This window comes from Macaca nemestrina, chromosome 18 (assembly GCF_043159975.1).
Source record: "Macaca nemestrina isolate mMacNem1 chromosome 18, mMacNem.hap1, whole genome shotgun sequence".
Classification (NCBI taxonomy): Eukaryota; Metazoa; Chordata; class Mammalia; order Primates; family Cercopithecidae; genus Macaca; species Macaca nemestrina.
The window spans coordinates 68,569,813-68,590,655 of NC_092142.1; the positions used below are offsets into that span (position 1 = coordinate 68,569,813).

The 20,843-nt window shown below is 38.7% G+C and overlaps 1 protein-coding gene across 1 annotated transcript in view; it reads left to right on the top strand.

The window, feature by feature from the left end:
- Positions 1-17,041, top strand: part of LOC105491352 (cytochrome b5 type B) — a 40,157-nt gene extending 23,116 nt beyond the window's left edge. The window contains exons 2-5 of the mRNA XM_011757689.3: positions 418-546; positions 1,383-1,412; positions 11,987-12,015; positions 15,658-17,041. Coding sequence (XP_011755991.1) covers positions 418-546; positions 1,383-1,412; positions 11,987-12,015; positions 15,658-15,748 — 279 coding nt within the window. The 3' untranslated portion in view covers positions 15,749-17,041. The remainder of the gene's footprint in view (positions 1-417; positions 547-1,382; positions 1,413-11,986; positions 12,016-15,657) is intronic.
- The last annotated feature ends 3,802 nt before the right edge of the window (positions 17,042-20,843 follow it).

Consider the following 20,843-nt stretch of genomic DNA (forward strand, 5'->3'; position numbering starts at 1 on the left):
ATCTTAATAATATTGGCAAAAGGAACCAACCTAGGATTGCACATTGTTCCCAGTTGTTATGTCTCTCTAGCCTCCTTCAATCTGGAACAATTTCTTCACTCTTTCTTTTACTTTCTCATGATGGTGGTATCTTTAGAGATCACAGGCCAGACCTGTCCAGAGAGATTTTGTAGAATATTTCTAAATTTGTGGTTGTCCTAGGTGTCCTCACAGTAATCCCCATATTATGCATTTTTGACCACAGTATCACAGAAGTTATGCTATGTTCTTCCCATTGCCTCTTACCGGGCAGCACACAGTGTCAATTTGTTCTATTATTTCTAATAAAGGGAGAAAGGAAGAAAGGGGTATGGGAAAGTAACTTGTTGGTTTGCTTTTTAGAGAACCCTCAGTTCAGTAAATATATTTTCCTTGTAGCACCCTGGAGGAGAAGAGGTTCTGCTGGAACAAGCTGGTGTAGATGCAAGTGAAAGCTTTGAAGATGTAGGACACTCCTCTGATGCCAGAGAAATGCTAAAGCAGTACTATATTGGTGATATCCATCCGGTAAGAACTATCAGTGCTAGCAACCCTTATGCAGAGAAAACTACTCAATAGCTGCAGAACAGGATGAAGAAATGAATTATTGGCCGGGTGTGGTGGCTCACACCTGTCATCCCAGTACTTTGGGAGGCCAAGGCAGGTGGATCACTTGAGGTCAGGAGTTCGAGACCAACCTGGCCAACATGGTGAAACCCTGCCTCTACTAAAAAATACAAAAATTAGCCGGGTGTGGTGGGGCACCCTTGTAATTCCATCTACTTGGGAAGCTGAGGCATGAGAATTGCTTGAACCTGGGAGGCAGAGGTTGAAGTGTGCCAAGATTGCACCACTGCACTCCAGCCTGGGCGATAGAGCGAGACTCTGTCTCAAAAAAAAAAAAAAAAAAAAAAAAAGATGGAAATTCATTCAACCTAGCCATCAGGCTAAATTTTCTCCAAAATTATCCAGTCTTATTGTGTTAGGATATAGCTTCTTTGCCAGGTAGCACATGTAGTATCTCTAAAAAGCTAAGGGAACTGATTGTGGATTATTTTTATGTGTTGATTTATTATTGTAACGCAGTTAATAATACCTCTACCTAAAATAGTGGTTTGCTTGTTTTTGCAAGCTCCTTGCTAACGGTAGTAATTATGGACTTTTAAAACTGTCTGTATATACTATGCTAACAAGGGACCGTGATATGCTCAGAGTAGGGGTATCTTTCTATGATCCTCAAGTCTCCCAGGGAATTCACTATCACCAGAATATAGTCTCATATTCCAAAGTTAGAAACAAGCATATAATGAGAATTCATTTGGATATGTCTTAAAATATTATTTGTTTTCCTTTTTTTTTAACAGAGTGACCTTAAACCTGAAAATGGTAGTAAGGTAAGAAGTCATCGGTTTGTCTTCTGTGCTTATATTTCTGTTTATTCAAGTAGAACTGCTTTTTGAAACATTTTTTCTTAACAAGAGAAGTTACAAAGTATTTCCTTTTTCCCCAAGCAAAAATCCTATTTTTCAGGAATTTGGACTTGGTGTCATCTCAGGAAAAAAAGAATAGCTGAGTCTTGAACAGCAGGAAACATTTTGCTAATGCTTCTATATGCTTTTTTTTTAAAAAAAAAACTGAAACTCGGCCGGGCATGGTGGCTCACATCTGTAATCCCAGCACTTTGGGGGGCCGAGGTGGGCAGATCACAAGGTCAGGAGATTGAGACCACGGTGAAACCCCGTCTCTACTAAAAATACAAAAAATGAGCTGGGCGCTGTGGCAGGTGCCTATAGTCCCAGCCACTCAGGAGGCTGAGGCAGGAGAATGGCATGAACCCGGTAGGTGGAGCTTGCAGTGAGCCGAGATTGCACCACTGCACTCCAGCCTGGGCGACAGAGCGAGACTCCGTCTCAAAAAAAAAAAAACCGAAAAAACCCTGAAACTCCAAAGCTATGCCTTGTGTGGTTTTGAAAGACATTAGTTTATGGGTTCAGTTATAGAAAAATACCTTACTTTTACATTATGTAGAACAAATGATAATAATTGTTTCTGTGTTGGAAAAAAATAATTTCAAAGTTGTTTTGTTTCTTATAGTTTATCTTCTTTATCTGTAACACAGAGGCCTTTCTGTACTTATTTTCCAAATTTAATTCTTTTATCCTGTAGGCTCAAATAGGCTCACACCCTTCCCGGTTACTTAGTAATACAGCGAAAACAAAAGACTAAGTATTTGAGTGTTTGAAAACTTTAATGTGTACTGCATTGCATACCAGGAAGAAAATATGGAACCATTTTCTGCCTCCCACATGCTAGGTGGTTCATTTCCCTTCTTCCCTAACACTTTTCCTTAATTTCTGTCCTTCAGATAGCTGTTACACAGCACTCTAATTTAAAGGGACAGCAGTTTAGGTGCCACCTAGAACATAGGAAAGTGATGCTGCCTTCCTCCCCTTTTTCTCCTCCTTGCTGCTTGCTTCCCATTCCTCATTGAGCTGGAATTACTGAATAGGTTTGACACAGCAATTAAAGTTGGCCTAGACACAAGAATTCTATTAACTCAAGAGATTGCTTGCTTAACAGTGTCTGCCATCTGTTGCCCTGCAATCCAGAGTGTTTGTGTAAAGTAACTCTTCCATCTTGCTAGACTGCTACTCTGAACTATTGAATTGTTTCTGAAGGGGGAATGAAATGGTTCTTAAAACACTTTGTAACAACTGTTGGTTGTTTGTCCTCTCCTCCTAACACATGTATTATCCATTCTTGAATCCTTTAAAAAAAAAAATTAAATAGTTCAAAACAGTATTCTGTAAAAAGTTTCCTCCTATCTCCAGCTCTCAGTGTCTTAGTTCCCCTTCCCTGGAGGTAAGCAGCCATCATTTTTTGTTGTTGCTTACTCTTAATAACTTGTGTTATTATGGTAAAATTTGAACTACGCATGGCCTTGATATGTATATCGAACATGTCCAGAAAATACCACTCTCAGAGGTCAACATCTGATTCAAGGGATATAGGAGCCATAACACATTTCTGCACAGCAACTATGAGAGCATCTTTTATATTAAAACAATAGAAAAAATATGCTTGCAATTACAATGTCTAGAAGTCTACAAATTGCTTCTTGTTGCTGTTTTTCTTTCTTGGTAGTATAGTTAGGACCATTCTTAGGAATGCAGAACAATGTTCCCCAAATTCTGTTCTTGCATCACCTCAATTGGAATCCCTTGGCATGTACATGAAAATATATAGGAAATGTTTATTTCTTGGGCTTCCACTCCTACTGATTTGGAATCTCTGGAGATGGGGTTTAGGAATTTGCAGTTTAAGTAATCTAGGTGATAAGTAGGTAGCTAAGCCCAAACTTTTTGCTGAATGATATGCCCATCTTTTCATTTGAAAACTTAGGAAAATTTAATTCTCTTCAGTGATAAGCATTGTCTGCCTTCTATAGGCCAAAGAATTAGAAATTTCTCAGTTGAATTAAAACTATTGAGCCATCCAGGTGCAGTGGCTCACGCCTGTAATCCCTACACTTTGGGAGGCTGAGATGGGAGGATCGCTTGAGCCCAGCAGTTGGAGACCAGCCTGGGCAACATGGTGAGACCCTGTCTCTATTTTTAAAAAATCATAAAATTAGCTGTGCATGGTAATGTGTGTCTACAGTCCCAGCTACTGGGGAGGCTGAGGCTGGAGGATAGCTTGAGCCCAGGAATTTGAGGCTGCAGTATGCCATGGTAACACCATTGCACTTCCATCTGGGTCACACAGCATGACCCCATCTCAAACAAAACAAAACAAAACAGAAAAACCAAAACAACTATTGAACCTTAGATTTTTTTGTAAGAAATATAGAAAAAGCATTTAAGCTCACCGAGTTCTGTAATAATTTAGAAGTCTCCAAATGTAGTTTAGCCCCTATCTGGGTTAAAAAGTGACTAAAGGCAGTGTTTTCAATCCAGTTTTCCTCATGTCACTGTACTCAAGGGCCATGTCTTCATCTAGTAAAGAGTCTGGCTATTGTGTCTCTAGTCACTCTGCTCTACTTTAGGCAGATCAGGCAAGAAAGGCCTTTTGGAACATTTTCAAGACCACCTACTTAGGTTTTTATAGAGCGAATATTCCAACCTGACTTCAGTTCCAGGAATAAATTCTTGATCTCTCACATTTATTTCTTACAGAGGTTTAAATAGGCACTTGGTGTCTAGGATGTAGCTGTCTCTTTTCTTCATATTTTATCTCTGGTTTAACCATTCATCATTAAGAAATGGAAGTGGAGTTCATTTCATTGGTTACCTTCCTTTCTCTTGGTTCAGGGTTTCTGAATTTTTATGAAGAAGTGATTTTTAAAAGTCGAATTAAAGGTATCTTCAGCCTATGGAGGGGAGTTTTCATTTCCATTTTCCTTCTTCTCCTTTCCTCTATTTCTACCTGTCTCCTCTCCCACCTCCACAACCCCATATCTACTTCCTGTCTGAACCACACCTTCCCTACTGCCCCCCAAGAAACACTCAAAATGTTGCTATTCCAGTGTATAAGTCAGTAACCATTCCCTAATTCTTTTAGAAAACACCTTTCATATTACTTTTATAACAGAGGTAAATAATTAATGGTCACCATTGTTTTATTGTTTGTTAGATGGATAGTACCTGAGTTGAAGGCCCAGAATTATTATACTAAAAACCTAAAGACTTAAAAACTTAAAGATCTATCAACAGATTTTTGTTTTACCTGCTTCAATCAAAAATAACTAACTAGAATTAAAAACCATTTGTCTTTGTGAATATCTTCCTTGCTGGATTAGCCCTCATGCTGAGAGCCGTCAATCTTCTACTTATATTTGACTTAACATTTTTCTGGTCTGTTTTTGGTTATGGAAACTCACCTTAGAAACAGACTTGGTGCTCTCTGTGCCAGTTTGCCTGCCTGCTTGCCTGCTCTTTAGCAGGTAACCTATAAATATTCGTGGTCTGTGAATTCTCTCTTTTGATGATGTATTTACTTCTTGGTTAGCTGTTTTATCACTTAATCTGCCATCAGTTCAAGAGATAAAGTGCATACAAATCCTAACCTGACTAAAAAAGTGGGCACCATTTCATTCATTTATTCAATAGATATTATCTAGATAATAGTTCAACTGCTTTACTAGTCAAATCTTGTAGTCAAATAGGTCTAGTAACTTGACCAGTTCCCCATTACATTTTTTTTGAATGAGTAGTTTAAAATGTACATGGTAAAAAAAAAATTTTAATAGTTCGCAAGTATACTATAAAAAATGTTGACCAGGCGCGGTGGCTCACGCCTTCAATCCCAGCACTTTGGGAGGCTGAGGCGGGCGGATCACGAGGTCAGGAGATCAAGACCATCCTGGCTAACATGGTGAAACCCCGTCTCTACCAAGAATACAAAAAATTAGCTGGGCATGGTGGCGATCACCTGTAGTCCCAGCTACTCGGGAGGCTGAGGCAGGAGAATGGCGTGAACCCAGGAGGTGGAGCTTGCAGTGAGCAGAGATCGCGCCACTGCACTCCAGCCTGGCGAGAGAGCGAGACTCTGTCTCAAAAAAAAAAAAAAAAAGATCTTTCTCATTTTTTAAGTAGATATTTAGTATTCCATAGATGAAAGTGTTGATGTGATGACATTTGCTTTCAAAGGATTTGATCTGTTTTTTAAAACAAATAAAATTGTCTCCATAGAGGCTTAACGTGTTTTTTAAACTTCATTTTTAACTTAAGAAGCTTAACTTTTGGAATCTGGTAAATTTTACATGTTAGAAGCAGTCTATTAATTGCATTTAAAGTTATATTTTTTTCTCCCAGATGCTACTGAATTTTATTATACATACAGTTTTCTGTTATATAATGTATTATGTAACATACAGTTTACCTCTTTTATGGGAGAGAAACTAAAAAGAATATATTGTTTATAATTATGAAATATAGTTGATTATATTAAATTAAAATTTTTATTTTTAAGAATTATTTAATATCCCTTCCATACCTACTACCTAATTTATTAAAGTTTGGAATGGGATCCTGATGTCCTTTAGACAAGCAGTGATTGCTATTTACCAAAGAATTTTGTCTGGTTATTTCCTGATTTCCTGTGCGTTGTGTTGGGTTGTTTTGTTTTGTTTTGTTTTGTTTTTGGTGGGGAAAACGGAGTGTTGCTCTCTCACCCAGGTTGAAATGCAGTGGCGCGATCTCGGCTCTGCAACCTCTGCCTCCTGGGTTCAAGCGATTCTCCTCCTGCCTCAGCCTTCTGAGTACCTGGGATTACAGGCGCCTACCACCACGCCTGGCTAATTTTTGTATTTTTAGTAGAGACGGGGTTTCACCATGTTGGCCAGGCTGGTCTCGAACTCCTGACCTCAGGTGATCCGCCTGCCTTGGCCTCCCAAAGTGCTGGGATTACAGGCGTGAGCCACCAGCTACTGCGCTTGGCTTATTTCCTGTTTTTGTATAACACTTACACTTTGTAACATAATCTTTTGAAAGAAATCGTAGAATGTGATGACAAAATTACTCTTAAAAGACAAAATACCCTTTGCTGAGAGTTCTCAAGGACTAATGTCTTCTATTGGTAAAGCTCTACTTAGAAATGATGTATAGTTTTGCAAAACAAGGGATCAGAAGGGCAAGGAAACATTCTTTTCAAATCAGTCCTCCAATGTTAAATTTTTCACTTCTTGAGTCCCAATAGAGATCATCCTGTGAATGTGTTAGTTTTTTTTTCTTGAGCGAGGTGTTACATATTTTATCACAATGAGTTCTTAAGAGAGTTTATAGCAATTTGTTTTAGGAGCTGTTTTTCTATCTTTGAATTTTGCCATATCTACAGGGAATTTTTTTAATATAACCGTTCGACTCTAGGATTACATGCTTTGCAAGGCAGTAATTGTTAAATTATATTCATATCCAGAAAGAAATGGTTCTTATTGACTTGTATATTTTAGTATATTGGAGCTTGATGAGAAGGCTGTCCTCAAGATCCATACCACATGACTGTGTCATAGTTGGGACTATAAAATGCTGAAATCATATACCTTCAATACTCAAACATTTTAGGTGGTAAAATGAACCTAATGTTAAAATTCATATAGTGGTAGCTCATACTGTAAGGTCCATGGTATTATGGGGGGAAAATCCTTTCCAGTTTAGAATTTGAAGCCAGAAGTTCCCAACTTGTTTTTCATAAGTTACTGGCTACAGAGATACCAAAGTGTTCCAAATTCAAAGCTACACAATCTCTACCAGGCCACCTAAATACCCATTAAATTTGCCAAAGGTGTCCTGTGGCTTAAAATCTGCTTTTTCCGTGGCCGGGCGCGGTGGCTCACGCCTGTAATCCCAGCACTTTGGAAGGCCGAGGCGGGCGGATCACAAGGTCAGGAGATCGAGACCATGGTGAAACCCCGTCTCTACTAAAAATAGAAAAAAATTAGCCGGGCGCAGTGGCGGGCACCTGTAGTCCCAGCTACTCGGGAGGCTGAGGCCGGAGAATGGCATGAACCCGGGAGGCGGAGCTTGCAGTGAGCCGAGATTGCGCCACTGCACTCCAGCCTGGGTGACAGAGCGAGACTCCGTCTCAAAAAAAAAAAAAAAAAAAAAAAAAAAAAATCTGCTTTTTCCAATTTTAACTACTTAGAATCCTCTTGGAATAGCAATGTGGGAATTAAAACATAAGGTCTATATATATACCTCATATTTTCCTTTTAAGCTTTTGAAAGCCTAAATGTAAGCTGTATAGGTTGAAGGTATAACGCCCTGTTTTTTTTTGTTTTGTTTTGTTTTGTTTTTTGTTTTTTGTTTTTGAGACGGAGTGTCGCTCTGTTGCCCAGGCTGGAGTGCAGTGGCGTGATCTCGGCTCACTGCAACCTCTGCCTCTCGGGTTCAAGCTATTCTCCTGCCTCGGCCTCCCTGCCACCATGCCCAGCTAATTTTTTTGTATTTTTAGTAGAGATGGGGTTTCACTGTGTTAGCCAGGATGGTCTCGATCTCCTGACCTCGTGATCCGCCTGTCTCGACCTCCCAAAGTGCTGGGATTACAGGCATGAGCCACTGTGCCCGGCTGCCCTGTCTGTCTTAATGCATCATAATCATGATTCTGGTTCATTCTTTCCTACATTTCTGTCCTGATGACAAAGTATACTCCATTCCTTAAGTGTGTGCTCTTCTGTCATGTTTTCTCATAAACAAAGTTCATCGTGAAATCCACCCCCATTGACCCCCACATCCTTTCCATGTAGTTGCCAGTTGTGACATTTCTTTGTCATTCTCTCTCTTTTTTTTTTTTTTTTTGAGTGGAATCTCACTCTGTCACCAGGCTGGAGTGCAGTGGCCCTATCTCGGCTTGCTGCAACCTCTGCCTCCTGGGTTCAAGCAATTCTCCTGCCTCAGCCTCCTGAGTAGCTGGGATTACAGGCATGCGCTGCCACACCCAGCTAATTTTTGTATTTTTGGTAAAGACGGGGTTTCACCATGTTGGCCAGGACGATCTCAATCTCCTGACCTCATGATCCGCCCACGTTGGCCTCCCAAAGTGCTGGGATCACAGGCGTGAGCCACCACGCCCGGCCTCTTTGTCATTCTCTTAATCTTAGCAAATTGGGTCAATGCTTATGGTGCACTGACGCGATACTCTCAGATGAATATCTGGGAAATCACTCCTTTATGTAGCTGGTGGAAGAGAGAAAAATCTACCTATGGTAGTGCTTCTTCAGTCTTCCTAGACGTGAGAGAATGGTGTTTTCTTCTCTCTACCCTTTAGAAGCCTGCTCCTCTAGGTTTTGCCACAATCTCCTTGGCTTAGAAAATTGTGTTGAGATAATTGAATATGACTTTAGAATTCACATTTATTTGATCTGAGCCTTTCATTTTACAAATTAGGAAACTGATTTATAACATTGGGCTTGAAGATATTAGATATAATTTTAGTTATGAGCAGCTTTATAAAAATTCTATTAAGGTATTACAAAATATTTCCTTTTTCCCTAAAAAGTCTGTGTTTAGTGTTTATGTGTATATAAATATACTTATTTATTTATTTATTTATTTATTTATTTTTGAGACAGGATTTTGCTCTGTCCCCCAGGCTGGAGTACAGTGGCACAATCCTAGCTCACTACAACCTTGAACTCCTGGGCTCAGGCGATCCTCCTGCCTCAGCCTTCCCGAAGTGTTAGGATTACAGGTGTGAACCAAGTGCCTAGCCCTTACTTATTTATTTTAGTGGGGAAGAAAAGCCTTAATGAACCTTGAACTTGAGGAACCAGTTTTATTTAAATAGTTAATTTCCATGAGTTTTGAGCTAAAGTCAGAGTAGACTTAACAGCAATTTTTTTTTAGAACCTATAATACCAAAAGTCACAGCAATTTTGTTGTTTGCCAGTGTATTCTAAGCTTTTTGAAGAAAAAGAAGCATGCATATTAATTGCTTGGTAGGGGTTATGCTGGAAGAACTGTGGATTTGATTCGCTCTTGTAACTAAAGTCATAGTATTGCAATTATTACTTTCCATGCCAAAGGTTGAGAGCATTAAAATCTGGGCATGGACATAACCGGGTAGATATGCCTCAATACCTGAAGGGATAGATTAAAGTCAACTATAAACTGTACGAATTTCCCTTAAGCATCCATTAGATTTAGCCCAGTGCTTAACTGTGGAAATGAAGATTGGGGGGAGCCGTGCCTAGGGAAGGGAGGTTATGTGTTAATAGAACTTTTTTTCATTTCAGTTTAAAAATAACCGATTTGGCTTATTTCCAAATTTGACTGAGCGTCTTGGCTGCTAAGAGCTGTGCCTTCAACATCTCTTTGATTATTATGTATTTGATTAAAAGTGGGGTCACTGTGGTTTGCATCTACTTGGCTGTCAGTATCCTAGAGGGAGTGTATGCCTCTTTCTCTTTTCTTTCCTTTAATGAGTTAGACAACTTGGTCTTTTTTTTTTTTTCGGCCCCAGGGATGGATTGATCTTAAAACAGGCACATTTTGCAGTACTTAGTTCAAAGAACACCATATGTTTTAAATTATTTATTGTTTAGAAATTTTTACGTTTCAGCATAGTACAGTTTTGGCTGTCTCTGTTCTCTTTCTTCAGTTGCTTATTACCTTTTTCTAAGGCTCACCTTACTTAGCAGACATCCAGGGCTTTTGATCGTAAAAGAGGCTAAAAGCTTTGAAATCTAGAGAATCTGTTTATATGAAGTATATGATTTTTACTCTAATTATAGATTAAGCATCATAATACATATATTATGCTGTGATGCTCTCATATAAGCCTTTCAAATTATCCCTTTTAAAAATAGTAACTACATTTTTTGTCTATAAATCATTAGTATTTATGTAGCTAAAGCATAAAAGACCATGAACATTTTCTTGATGGAATTCAATTATTTCTCAGCTGCTGTGGTGGAATATTTATTTTAAAAGGCAACATTATAAATTAACTTGATGCACACACTACCATCGCTACCACTCCCACCTTCTGAATCTGTAAAGTAGATAGTAACATTTGTTGTATTTTTCAAAGACTGACCTGTAACTCATTTTAATTAATTAGATCCTTACTAGACTAGCTGAAATGTCCCAGATAACAATAATCATTAAAATCTTAAAGAAGTATAGTAGTATGTTAGTATGGTTTCTTTAAAACCTTTCATTTGACATTTTTCTTGTCTACAGGCTAATTTCTTTCAGGTTTGGGGCATGTATTCATTTGCATGGCAGTGTTTTGGATATGTGAAATTAAAACTCATTTCATGGACTGCTCTAAAGTATATCGGGGCCAATGTGATTGGAAATTCTTGGAGATTATTGAAAACGGTGGTTAAGCAGAGCTAATATTCCGTGTTCATACCGTGAAGTACTTCTACATTTTGCAAAGATGGTGTTTTGGGCAGCAGTAACCTATGCTAAAAGTGTTATTGTCCTCTGGCAGTAAGTTAGCAGGCCTTTTGTACTATACAGCTGATTAATGGAATCAGTACCTCATTTGATACTTACTTAAATTGAGTAAAAAATTTTAATAACAACCTTATTGTGATACAATTCACATACCATACAGTTCACCTATTTAAACTGTACAAGTCAATGGTTTTTAGTGTATTTACAAAGCTGTGCAGTCTATTTGAGAACAATTTCCTCACTCCAAGAAGGAACCCCATACTCATTAGCAGTCGTTTTCCACTTCCCCACAACTCGTCCTCCTCATGCCAGCCCGAGGCAACCACTGATCTACTTCTACCTCTATTGATTGTCCTATTCTGAACACTTTATAAAGCAGATTTATATAATATGTAGTCTTTTGTGTCTGCTTTCTTTCACTTAGTATAATGCTCTGAAGGTTGTAGCAGATATCAATACTTCAGTACCTTTTATTGCTAAGATTTATATTTTAAGGTTATTTTGTCATTTTCTTTGACTCCGTTTTTTTCTCTTTTCATTGTGAAATCAATTCTAAGGTCTTCCTTCATAATTATGATTTCAAAGAGTGAACCAGTATATTTTTGTGATCTACAAAGCAATCATCTATATGATCTAGAGGATTTCACAGTTGATCTACGTGTTAGAAGAGCTTTTTGGGCTTTAAAAAAGGTTTTTAGAAAGTATGATGTTAGCTACTGCCAGTGGCAAGCCCAGCTGAACCAGGCACATCATCATGACCACAAAGTAGTCCATTTCAATGTAGTTTGTATTATTAACATTTTTTAACATCTAAAAAAGTTTAGGTCATTTCTATGCTTTCATTAGTGATTCTTCAGTAGGAAGGAACCTAGCAAAGTGCCAGTATGTTATCAGAAATAAAATTCCCAGTCCATCCATTGCTTATATATTTGTAAACACCAAAATGCATGAAAAGTGAAGTTCTGGTATCAGTTACAGGGTTTATGTAGCTATTCAAGAAAATGTATATGTGCTATGTTAATCTTGTTTCTTTTTGTTTGTTATTTTTGAATATGTGTCATTTTCAGGACCCTTCAAAACATGATACATGCAAAAGGTTAGTATCCCCTTAACAGATTTCCTTATGTTCAAAGTAATGTCTAGCAAGAGACTCTTCCGTAAGTATATGTATGTAACATAACTTACGAGTGCAGCTTGACAACTAATTCTTTTTTGGCCCAAATCACTGCAAATTCAGTTGTTCCTTGACATTAGCAAAATTAACTTTTATAGTTTTAGCCGTTTTGAATAATCTAAAAGGTTCATGCCTTGAGTAATTTTTTAATCTTATTGTGACACAAATTGGAATCACACTCAGTAAGAGGCCAGTATGCATGGACAGGTAGCTACTAGTGGGTCAGCCTTCAGTCTCTGCAGTTCAAACCAGCTACACTATTCTACTTAAAACTTAATCTCATTTACTTCTCACAACCATTCTGTAAGATAGGTGCTATTATTACATTTTACAGAAGAAAAAAACACTACAGTCATATTTAGGAATTTGGATTTTCTCAGGTTTACTTACAATATATTCCTTGGCATTAATATTAGTAATTCATTAGTATTAGCTCTGAAAGTTATAAATTGCCTTCCCTTAAGTGCCTCTATCTAAAATGACTGTGGAATCCTTGGCCTGTACAATATATTTGTGGAGATTATATAGAGCTAGCCATTCTATCTTTTGGACATCTCAGGGTATTTCAGAGAAAGAAAATATGTCTTTCTTTTCCCATAAAATATCAGATCTATTATTTGAGGTAATGGACACAGTATAAAAAAGTACAAACTATTAGTAAATTTAGTTTCCTTAATATTGAGGGCTTAGGGTCAACAAAATGCTGCATAAAATTTTGAAAATACAAGCCACAAAATTGCAGATTTTAAACATAAAACTTATGCTTATGCAGGGCGGGGTGCAGTGGCTCACGCCTGTAATCCCAGCACTTTGGGAGGCTGAGGCGGGTGGATCATGAGGTCAGGAGTTCGAGACCAGCCTGGACAACATGTTGAAACCCCATCTCTACTAAAAATACAAAATTAGCTGGGCATGGTGGTGCGTGCCTATAGTCCCAACTATTTGGGAGGCCAAGGCAGGAGAATTGCTTGAACCTGGGAGGCGGAGGTTGCAGTGAGCCAAGATCGTGCCATTGCACTCCAGCCTGGGCAACAAGAACGAAACTCCATCTCAAAAAAAAAAACAAAAAACAAAAAACAACACCTTATGCTTATGCTATAAAACTTAGACTTATGCTAAACATAAAACTGATTAAGAATTATCAGGCAGAAGATATAAAGAATCCCTACAAATCAGTTTTCTGAAACCTCAGTAGAATATGAGAAAAAGGGCTGGGCACAGTGGCTCATGCCTGTAATCCCAGTACTTTGGGAGGCCCAGGCGGGTGGATCACGAGGTCAGAAGATCGAGACCATCCTGGTAACACGGTGAAACCCCGTCTCTGCTAAAAATACAAAAAATTAGCCGGGCGTTGTGGTGGGCGCCTGTAGTCCCAGCTACTTGGGAGGCTGAGACGGGAGAATGGCGTGAACCCAGGAGGCGGAGCTTGCAGTGAGCCGAGATCGCGCCACCGCACTCCAGCCTGGGCGATGAGCAAGACTCCATCTCAAAAAAAAAAAAAAAAAAGAATATGAGAAAAAGATTTAAACACTTTACAGAAAAGGAAACACAAATGTAAACATATGGAAATGAGGTTAAATCTCATTCATCATTAGTGATATATGAATTAAAATCATAGGTATATTTCATACCTAACCAGATTGATAAAAATTAAAAATTTTGTAAATAAGAGTTGGTTGGAAAGTTTATCCCCCAACTCTTAAAAACACTCCTAGGGTAATGTAAATGAGTATAATCAGTTTGGAAAGCAGGTTGGCATTATCTAGTAAATTTGACAGGATGAATTAACTTTTGACCCAGCAATTCCATTTCTAATGATATACTTGATAGAAATGTGTGCACAAGTACACCCAGAAATATGTACAAGAATGTTGACAGCAGCATTATTCGAGATATTCAAACATCAGAAACAACCCTAATAAATTGTGGTATATCCATACAATGGAACACTACAAAACAATAAAAATAAATGAATCACAAACATGTAGTAATCTGGATGAATCTCCAAGAAGAAAAGTCTGTGTTAGGACGGGAAGTTATTGTTGAACCTGAATCTCCTGTGATGCAGTATAAATGTGTTTCGTCTGGTTCTCTCCTCAGTCGCAGTTAAGTATTAGGAAAAATTATGTGAGTATTGGTGTCAACCATTCTCAGTCTTTTGTACTAAAGAAATTATCTGGCCAGGCACGGTGGCTCATGCCTGTAATCCCAGCACTTTGGGAGGCCTAGGCGGGCGGATCCACCGGCTGAGGCAGGAGAATGGCGTGAACCCAGGAGGCGGAGCTTGCAGTGAGCCGAGATCGCGCCATTGCACTCCAGCCTGGGCGATAGAGCGAGACTCCATCTCAAAAAAAAAAAAAAAAAAAAAAAAAGGCAAATTTTCTTCTTCAGGGTTTTCTTAAGGATCCTACTTTTGGATTCTTTAGGCTTTTGTGGTTGCTCTTCAAGGAGTCTGAATTCATTACTCTTATCAGGAGATTACTTCAGAGTTCCCAGTGCATATTGCTGTTATACATGCCATATTGCTTGGTATTTTAAACAAAGCTGCCTGGCTAACATTCCAAACTAGTCCAGCGTAGCTTTCTGCCATACGTAAGCATACAGAGTGCTAGGCATGTTTAGGCAAAGAATCATTTTTCTTATGAACTTCAGCTCGTTTTATTGACTTCAAAACCTTTTAATACCAAGACTCATATGTTTTAAGTAGAGGGGCAGCCGGGTCATTTGGATCATGGAAGAATTATACTTTAAAACTAGTGTGCTAATAAGTTCTATTAAAGAATTATTATGTTAAGGAGAATGATGACTGTTGTGAAGCTCCTAAGGAAAGGCTCTTGCAGTACTTTTGAAGCTGCCATTTGCTTTACCCTATTAGAACTGTATATACTTTTTGTGTATGTGTATCCTTATTAGTGTCCAAACTTAACTAGGGATTAAGAAGAGGGGTTTGGAATCACACTGTCCAACTCCCTTACTAGCTTTGGGATTTGGGGTGCAAAGCTTATGTTTCTCTTGTATGAGATGAGAATAATAGCCCTATTTCATAGGGTGTTGTAAGGATTAAATCTTTAAAATACATATGAAGTAGATAGGATATTTCTGGTAGTTATATTAGATATGATTACTTCCAAATTTATATTGGGATGGATTTTTTTAATACATATATGAAATGTCACTTACATAATGGTGTTTTTTCCTGTTTAAAAATGTTAATTGCAGAATACGTGAAAAGCAAAAGCACAGAGAAGACAATGTGAGAGTATCCATAATCCCTAACTCAGAAATAACCACTATATGACTTTGTAGAAACACATATAAAGGCATGGAAAGGCATCTTATTTGATATCATACTATTGGTTGTTTTTAACCTTTTAAAAAATTACTTTGTAATTTTGTCACTCCAATCCAAATATTTTTTCCCCAACTACTTTGTGATAAAAGCAGTTAAATTTCCCAAAGTAAATAAAAACTCCTCGCCCATATAAAAACATGTGAAAGCTGAAAGATAGTGAACATTTGTCTTAAAATATTAACAGTTTTATTGCTTTCTCCCCCTCCTCCTAGTTGCTGGTCATACTGGATTTTACCCATCATAGGCGCTGTTCTCTTAGGTTTCCTGTACCGCTACTACACATCGGAAAGCAAATCCTCCTGAGGAGGCCTTGCTGAAGTTGGAAAGTGCATCCATTTTGGGGTGAAAACTAGAGACTTGCTTGGGGGCTGCAGAAGTGCCCTCTCCTTGAATCCTGCCAGTTGCATTCTTCCCCCTTGGAGCCAAGACGATTGGCCAGACATCCACCTCAGATCTGGGACCAGTGTTCTCCATCTCTCAGAGCCTTACTCCCAAAGTACCTGCTCACTGTTCTGTGTCAAATGATTGCCGGTGTTTCCTCTCTTCACTGGTTTCCATGAGTACCCTTATATTTCAAAACTTCCTGTTCATAAGTTATAGTGACATTGCTCTTTCGTAAAAATGCCTGCTTTCCAATACTTTGATTGCACATTAGACATTCTTAACAGGGCGGCAGTCTAGTGTTGAAACTTTTATTTTTTCATTTTTCTTTTAAGTAAATTTTTAAAAAAATTTCTGATTTAGGGCTGGGTGCGGTGGCTCAGGCCTGTAATCCTAGCACTTTGGGAGGCCAAGGTGGGAAGATCGTTTGAGGCCAAGAGTTTGAGACCAGCCTGGGCAACATAGCGAGACTCTTATCTGTTTTAAAAAAAAAAAAATTTGATTTAATTCTGTTATTTATCATAAGGGGTTTAATTCCTGAAGTAAAGGTATGCACCTATTAAACTTAAAACTGCCAAATGAGTTTTGTTCCTTTTATGTGCATGATAAAGCTACAAGGAATGGTGTGGCCACCTCCTCCTCCCTTTCAAGCTAGGGCAGCAGGTAGCTCTTTCCACCCCCTGAGCCCAGCCCCTTCCCAAGTGGTGCTGGACAAAAAAACTACATGGCCCTTTTATGTCTTGGGGCTGGAAAGGGAGGGATGAATTGGGGTGATAGAACCCTGGTGAATTCAGAGTTATCTTTCTTTAGAAAAATATTGAAAAACACTACTTCAGGATAGGAGTTTAGAAAAAGCACCAAAGCTTTCACTTTGGTTTGGCACCAGTTTCTAACCATCTGTTTTTTCTACCCTAGCTATCTTTTATTGGTAAAATATAAATGTATAATTATGTCTGTAGAGCTTTACCAAGGATTTTCCCTCCTATTTTGTTTGTTGATTAGCAAATTTTTGATTCTCCATTTTCCAAAAGTAGAAGACTCCAGCATGGCCTTCTGTTTGCCCCGAGTAAAGTAACTTCCATAGAAAATGGTATTTGAAAGTGAGAGTTCATGACAAGAGCCCGTTTTCCATTTCTTCTGTATTTTACCTCCATGACTCCAACTTGTGGGTTTGTTCTGTTTTTCCATGAGAATAAAATACTGGCAGTTTTTTTCTCTGATGTGTGTTCATTGAGAAGTAGGTTACTAGAATTATGTTACTGTGTCTTATTGGTTCAGTGATGATTTCTCTGGCATATTAGACTTTTATTTTTTTCCCCATAGAAGCACCTGAGGAAATAAATAGTACACTGGCTGTTTTCTGCCAGCAACTGTGGTAATTTTTCTCCCTGTCCTTTGAGAATTGCTAGTCTGCTTCTGAGCCATTGTCATATCCGGCAGGGAGCAGCTTGGTTCAAGAAGGACCATAGAGGCTGCTCAGCATCTCCTCCCTCCCTCCCAGCTTGCCAGGGATTTGATGAGACAGGAAACTGCCCAGCAAACCAGGGACTGCCCATGCAAACTATTTAAGAAAAAGTTCAACCCAGGTCTTGTATCCTGTGATTTAGCAGTTGAATGAATACAGAATTCATCAAAATAATATTAACCTTGTACTTGCACACTTGGATATATTTGGGAGTAATTTTAGGAGATTTCTGGCTGAGTTTTACAAAATGTCAGGGATATGGGTTTAGTAAAACTTTTATCTTTAGAAAAATGTTCGTATGCATTATAAGATGGTACTTTTAAGACAATATTGATAAAAACCTTGGTTATTATTTAACAACAGTGGTATGACTTGATGCTTCTCTATTTAAAGGCAAGGAAGGATTGGTATATGATTGCCTGTAATAAATAAATTACGTGATTATTGGAGTACATTGGGGTAAAAGTAAAGAACAGTGGAGTATTGAGGAGCTTGAAATGGAACATTCAATCTAAAGCCAAGCCTGAAGATAACTTGAATCAGTTGTAAAAGTGTGTTGGCAATGTCCAAAATTGAATGAAAAACATCTGGCTTATAAGCAATGTTAGAGAACTACCATCTTAAGTAAAATTGGTGTTTTTGTTATTTTTAAGGTAAATGCCAGTGCAAAAGGTATGTTTTTCTACTTCACATTGGTTTTCTTTTCCTGTTTACATCTGGACTTGTTTTTTACTGAGAGCCAGAGGAAAAGATAATTAGACTTTGTCTCTTCCACCCATGAAATCCCTGCAGTACCCAGGGCTGCTTCTGAGCTACTGCTGATGTGATGTCACTTTGTATTAGGAAAACCAGTTGGGCGTCCATTTACTATTATTCTGTTGCCTACAAAAACAGCCAGGTGAAAGGTAAATCTTGTGTGAGAGTTTGCGGAGGTTTTTCTAAACAATAAAGTAATATAGCACACTAGCCAAATCCATCCAAAAGGACTTTTTTTTTAAGGAAGTAGACTTGAATTCACGAAACAGTCTTGACATGGGTAGGTGGTGAAAGTCCTCTGGAGAGCAAGTGGAGCCAGTCCCCATTGGCTGACAGTGCCACCTGGAGCTGGTCTCCGGGGTGTTTGGTTGTTTATTCCTGAGGAGGACTAACTGCTGCTGCTGCTGCAAACTGGACTGTACACATCATGGCTGCTGGACACGAAGGAGGAGGTAAGAGAAGTTTCATGCCACCAAAATAGAGGGTGTTGGTACCACTGCCCCTGGTCTGAGAGTCAGGGGTTTAAACCTGCCTCAGTAGAGACTAGTTTGAAATGACACCAAAATTCCCCAGCCCCTACTCAGCAATTGGTTTTGGTTTCCAAATGACTTCCGCATTTGTAAAGATAACAGAGTGGTGGGGTCAAAGTTTATCTTGTGTTTAGATCTCAAGACTGCTTAAGCAAAAACAAAAATCCCTTGGAACTTGTCTTTTGAGCCTGTAAAGTTCTTTTAGCAGTTGTCATAAATGCATATGTTGTGAAATCAGAACACTGTCGAGTTTATACTCATTTAGCTGCAATGTGGGACAATGAAAAATGCTTTACAGGCCTTAAGTATCATTACTTATGGTATCTCCTGCTTTAAAATCTCAAGCAATATCTATCTGGTTAAATTCCATTTTAGGAGATTGAGATGCAGAACGTTGATGTTCATTACCTCCTCCTACCCCAGGAGAAATGGATTCAGACATGTCTTGTCTCAACAAGAAATTGATTTTTCTTTTTTTAACTATCTCATTCTGTTGCCAAATATCACAGAAGTAATGAGGAGTTTAGTTACATTTGGCTGTTGTGCTCTGAAAGAGCCAGGTTTGGAATTTGTGGGGGTGATCTAGGAAGAAGGTTCCAAAGAAGCAGAGGCATTTGTCAAGTTACCTACCCTATATCCAGCATCCTCCTCGTGAGCTTCAGTAGCTGCTCTTTGCCCACGCTTGTATCCTACGTTTGCTATTTGGGCAAACCATTACTTCAGTTATTTAACTTCCCTTTTTTTTTAACTTCACCTTTGACTGTGAACAAGTAACATTAACATTCCTTTTGTATATTCACTAATGGTGTTAGTTTACCTATTTTATTTCAGAATATTTTGAACGAAGATCTTTGTCTCTTTCTGCTGGAATGCACACACAGTGAATGTTTGTTAGAATTACACGCAATAAAGACACTGTTTTCCTTTTCTTGCCCTGACTACACTTATTTTTTTTTAATTAAAAAAATTTTTTTTAAGTCGAAGTGTTGGTTTTGTAATCCTCAGGTGTTCTGGAAGAGAAGGATTTGAGAAGCATGACAGTCTCCCGTGTCTGTGCTAACGATGTGTTTAGCACAATGTGGTGGGGAGTTCCGTGGTTCTCCAGGATTTTGCTCACTGTTCTTTTCGTGAAGTGAATCGTTCATTTGATAATCGTGAAATGCAAAAAGTAAGGCTGTGTTTTAATGGATGTGAAGTGGGAACAGGGTAGCCAGGTTTGAGGTTCTGTTTCCACTGAAACTACCTACTGAAAGAGAAGCCAGTACCAGGTAATACTGTTTTGTTATCTGCAATGCCAGTCTTCAAATGATTGTTTTTCTTGGAAATAGCTAAACTGTTGGGGGAAATTAAACACTGAGATTGAAGTTTAGTGACTGTGTTAATAAAACAAGGGAAATAAGCCATTTTTATAATTACCTTTGAAACATACTGATAGCCATCTACCATTACTAACGTATCAGATTTCTGTTGAGAGATCGTTCATTAGGGCTTGGCTATTTCACTATCACAGGAACTGAGGATTACTAACAGGAAAGGATGCCCCCATTCTTGTTACCAAAGTTTGAATTTAATGTTTAATCTTCGATACTAATAAGAATTTATTATCATAGCACTCTCGCTGATGCTGAATAGTTGGTAGGTGCTTGACAAATCCTGGTCGATTCATGAAAGCCTGAGGTAGAAGACTGATTCCAATTATGTAAATCTAAGGGAAGAAATATCCACACAATCTGTTAAGCTGCTGGTAATTGATAGCATAAATGTAACGTTAATTAGTGAACTAGATTGCTATGTATGTGCAAAGCCCAGTCAGCCTAATCACATATATGCCAGCATTTTAAAAACAAAATTATTTGATGAAGCAGTGAGAGACTAGAGTGGCTTTCCAGGTGAAACATGAGAATGCACTTGTAATGCTGTCATTTCTCTGACACCTACTATGTGCCATGCAATGTGGTTTACAAACCTTGCTGATCTGTCCCTGTCTACCTTGTAAGGACACTTTTTTTTTTTTTTTTTTTGAGACGGAGTCTTGCTCTGTCACCCAGGCTGGAGTGCAGTGGCCGGATCTCAGCTCACTGCAGCCTCCGCCTCCCGGGTTCACGCCATTCTCCTGCCTCAGCCTCCCGAGTAGCTGGGACTACAGGCGCCCGCCACCTCGCCCGGCTAGTTTTTTGTATTTTTTAGTAGAGATGGGGTTTCACCGTGTTAGCCAGGATGGTCTCGATCTCCTGACCTTGTGATCCGCCCGCCTCGGCCTCCCAAA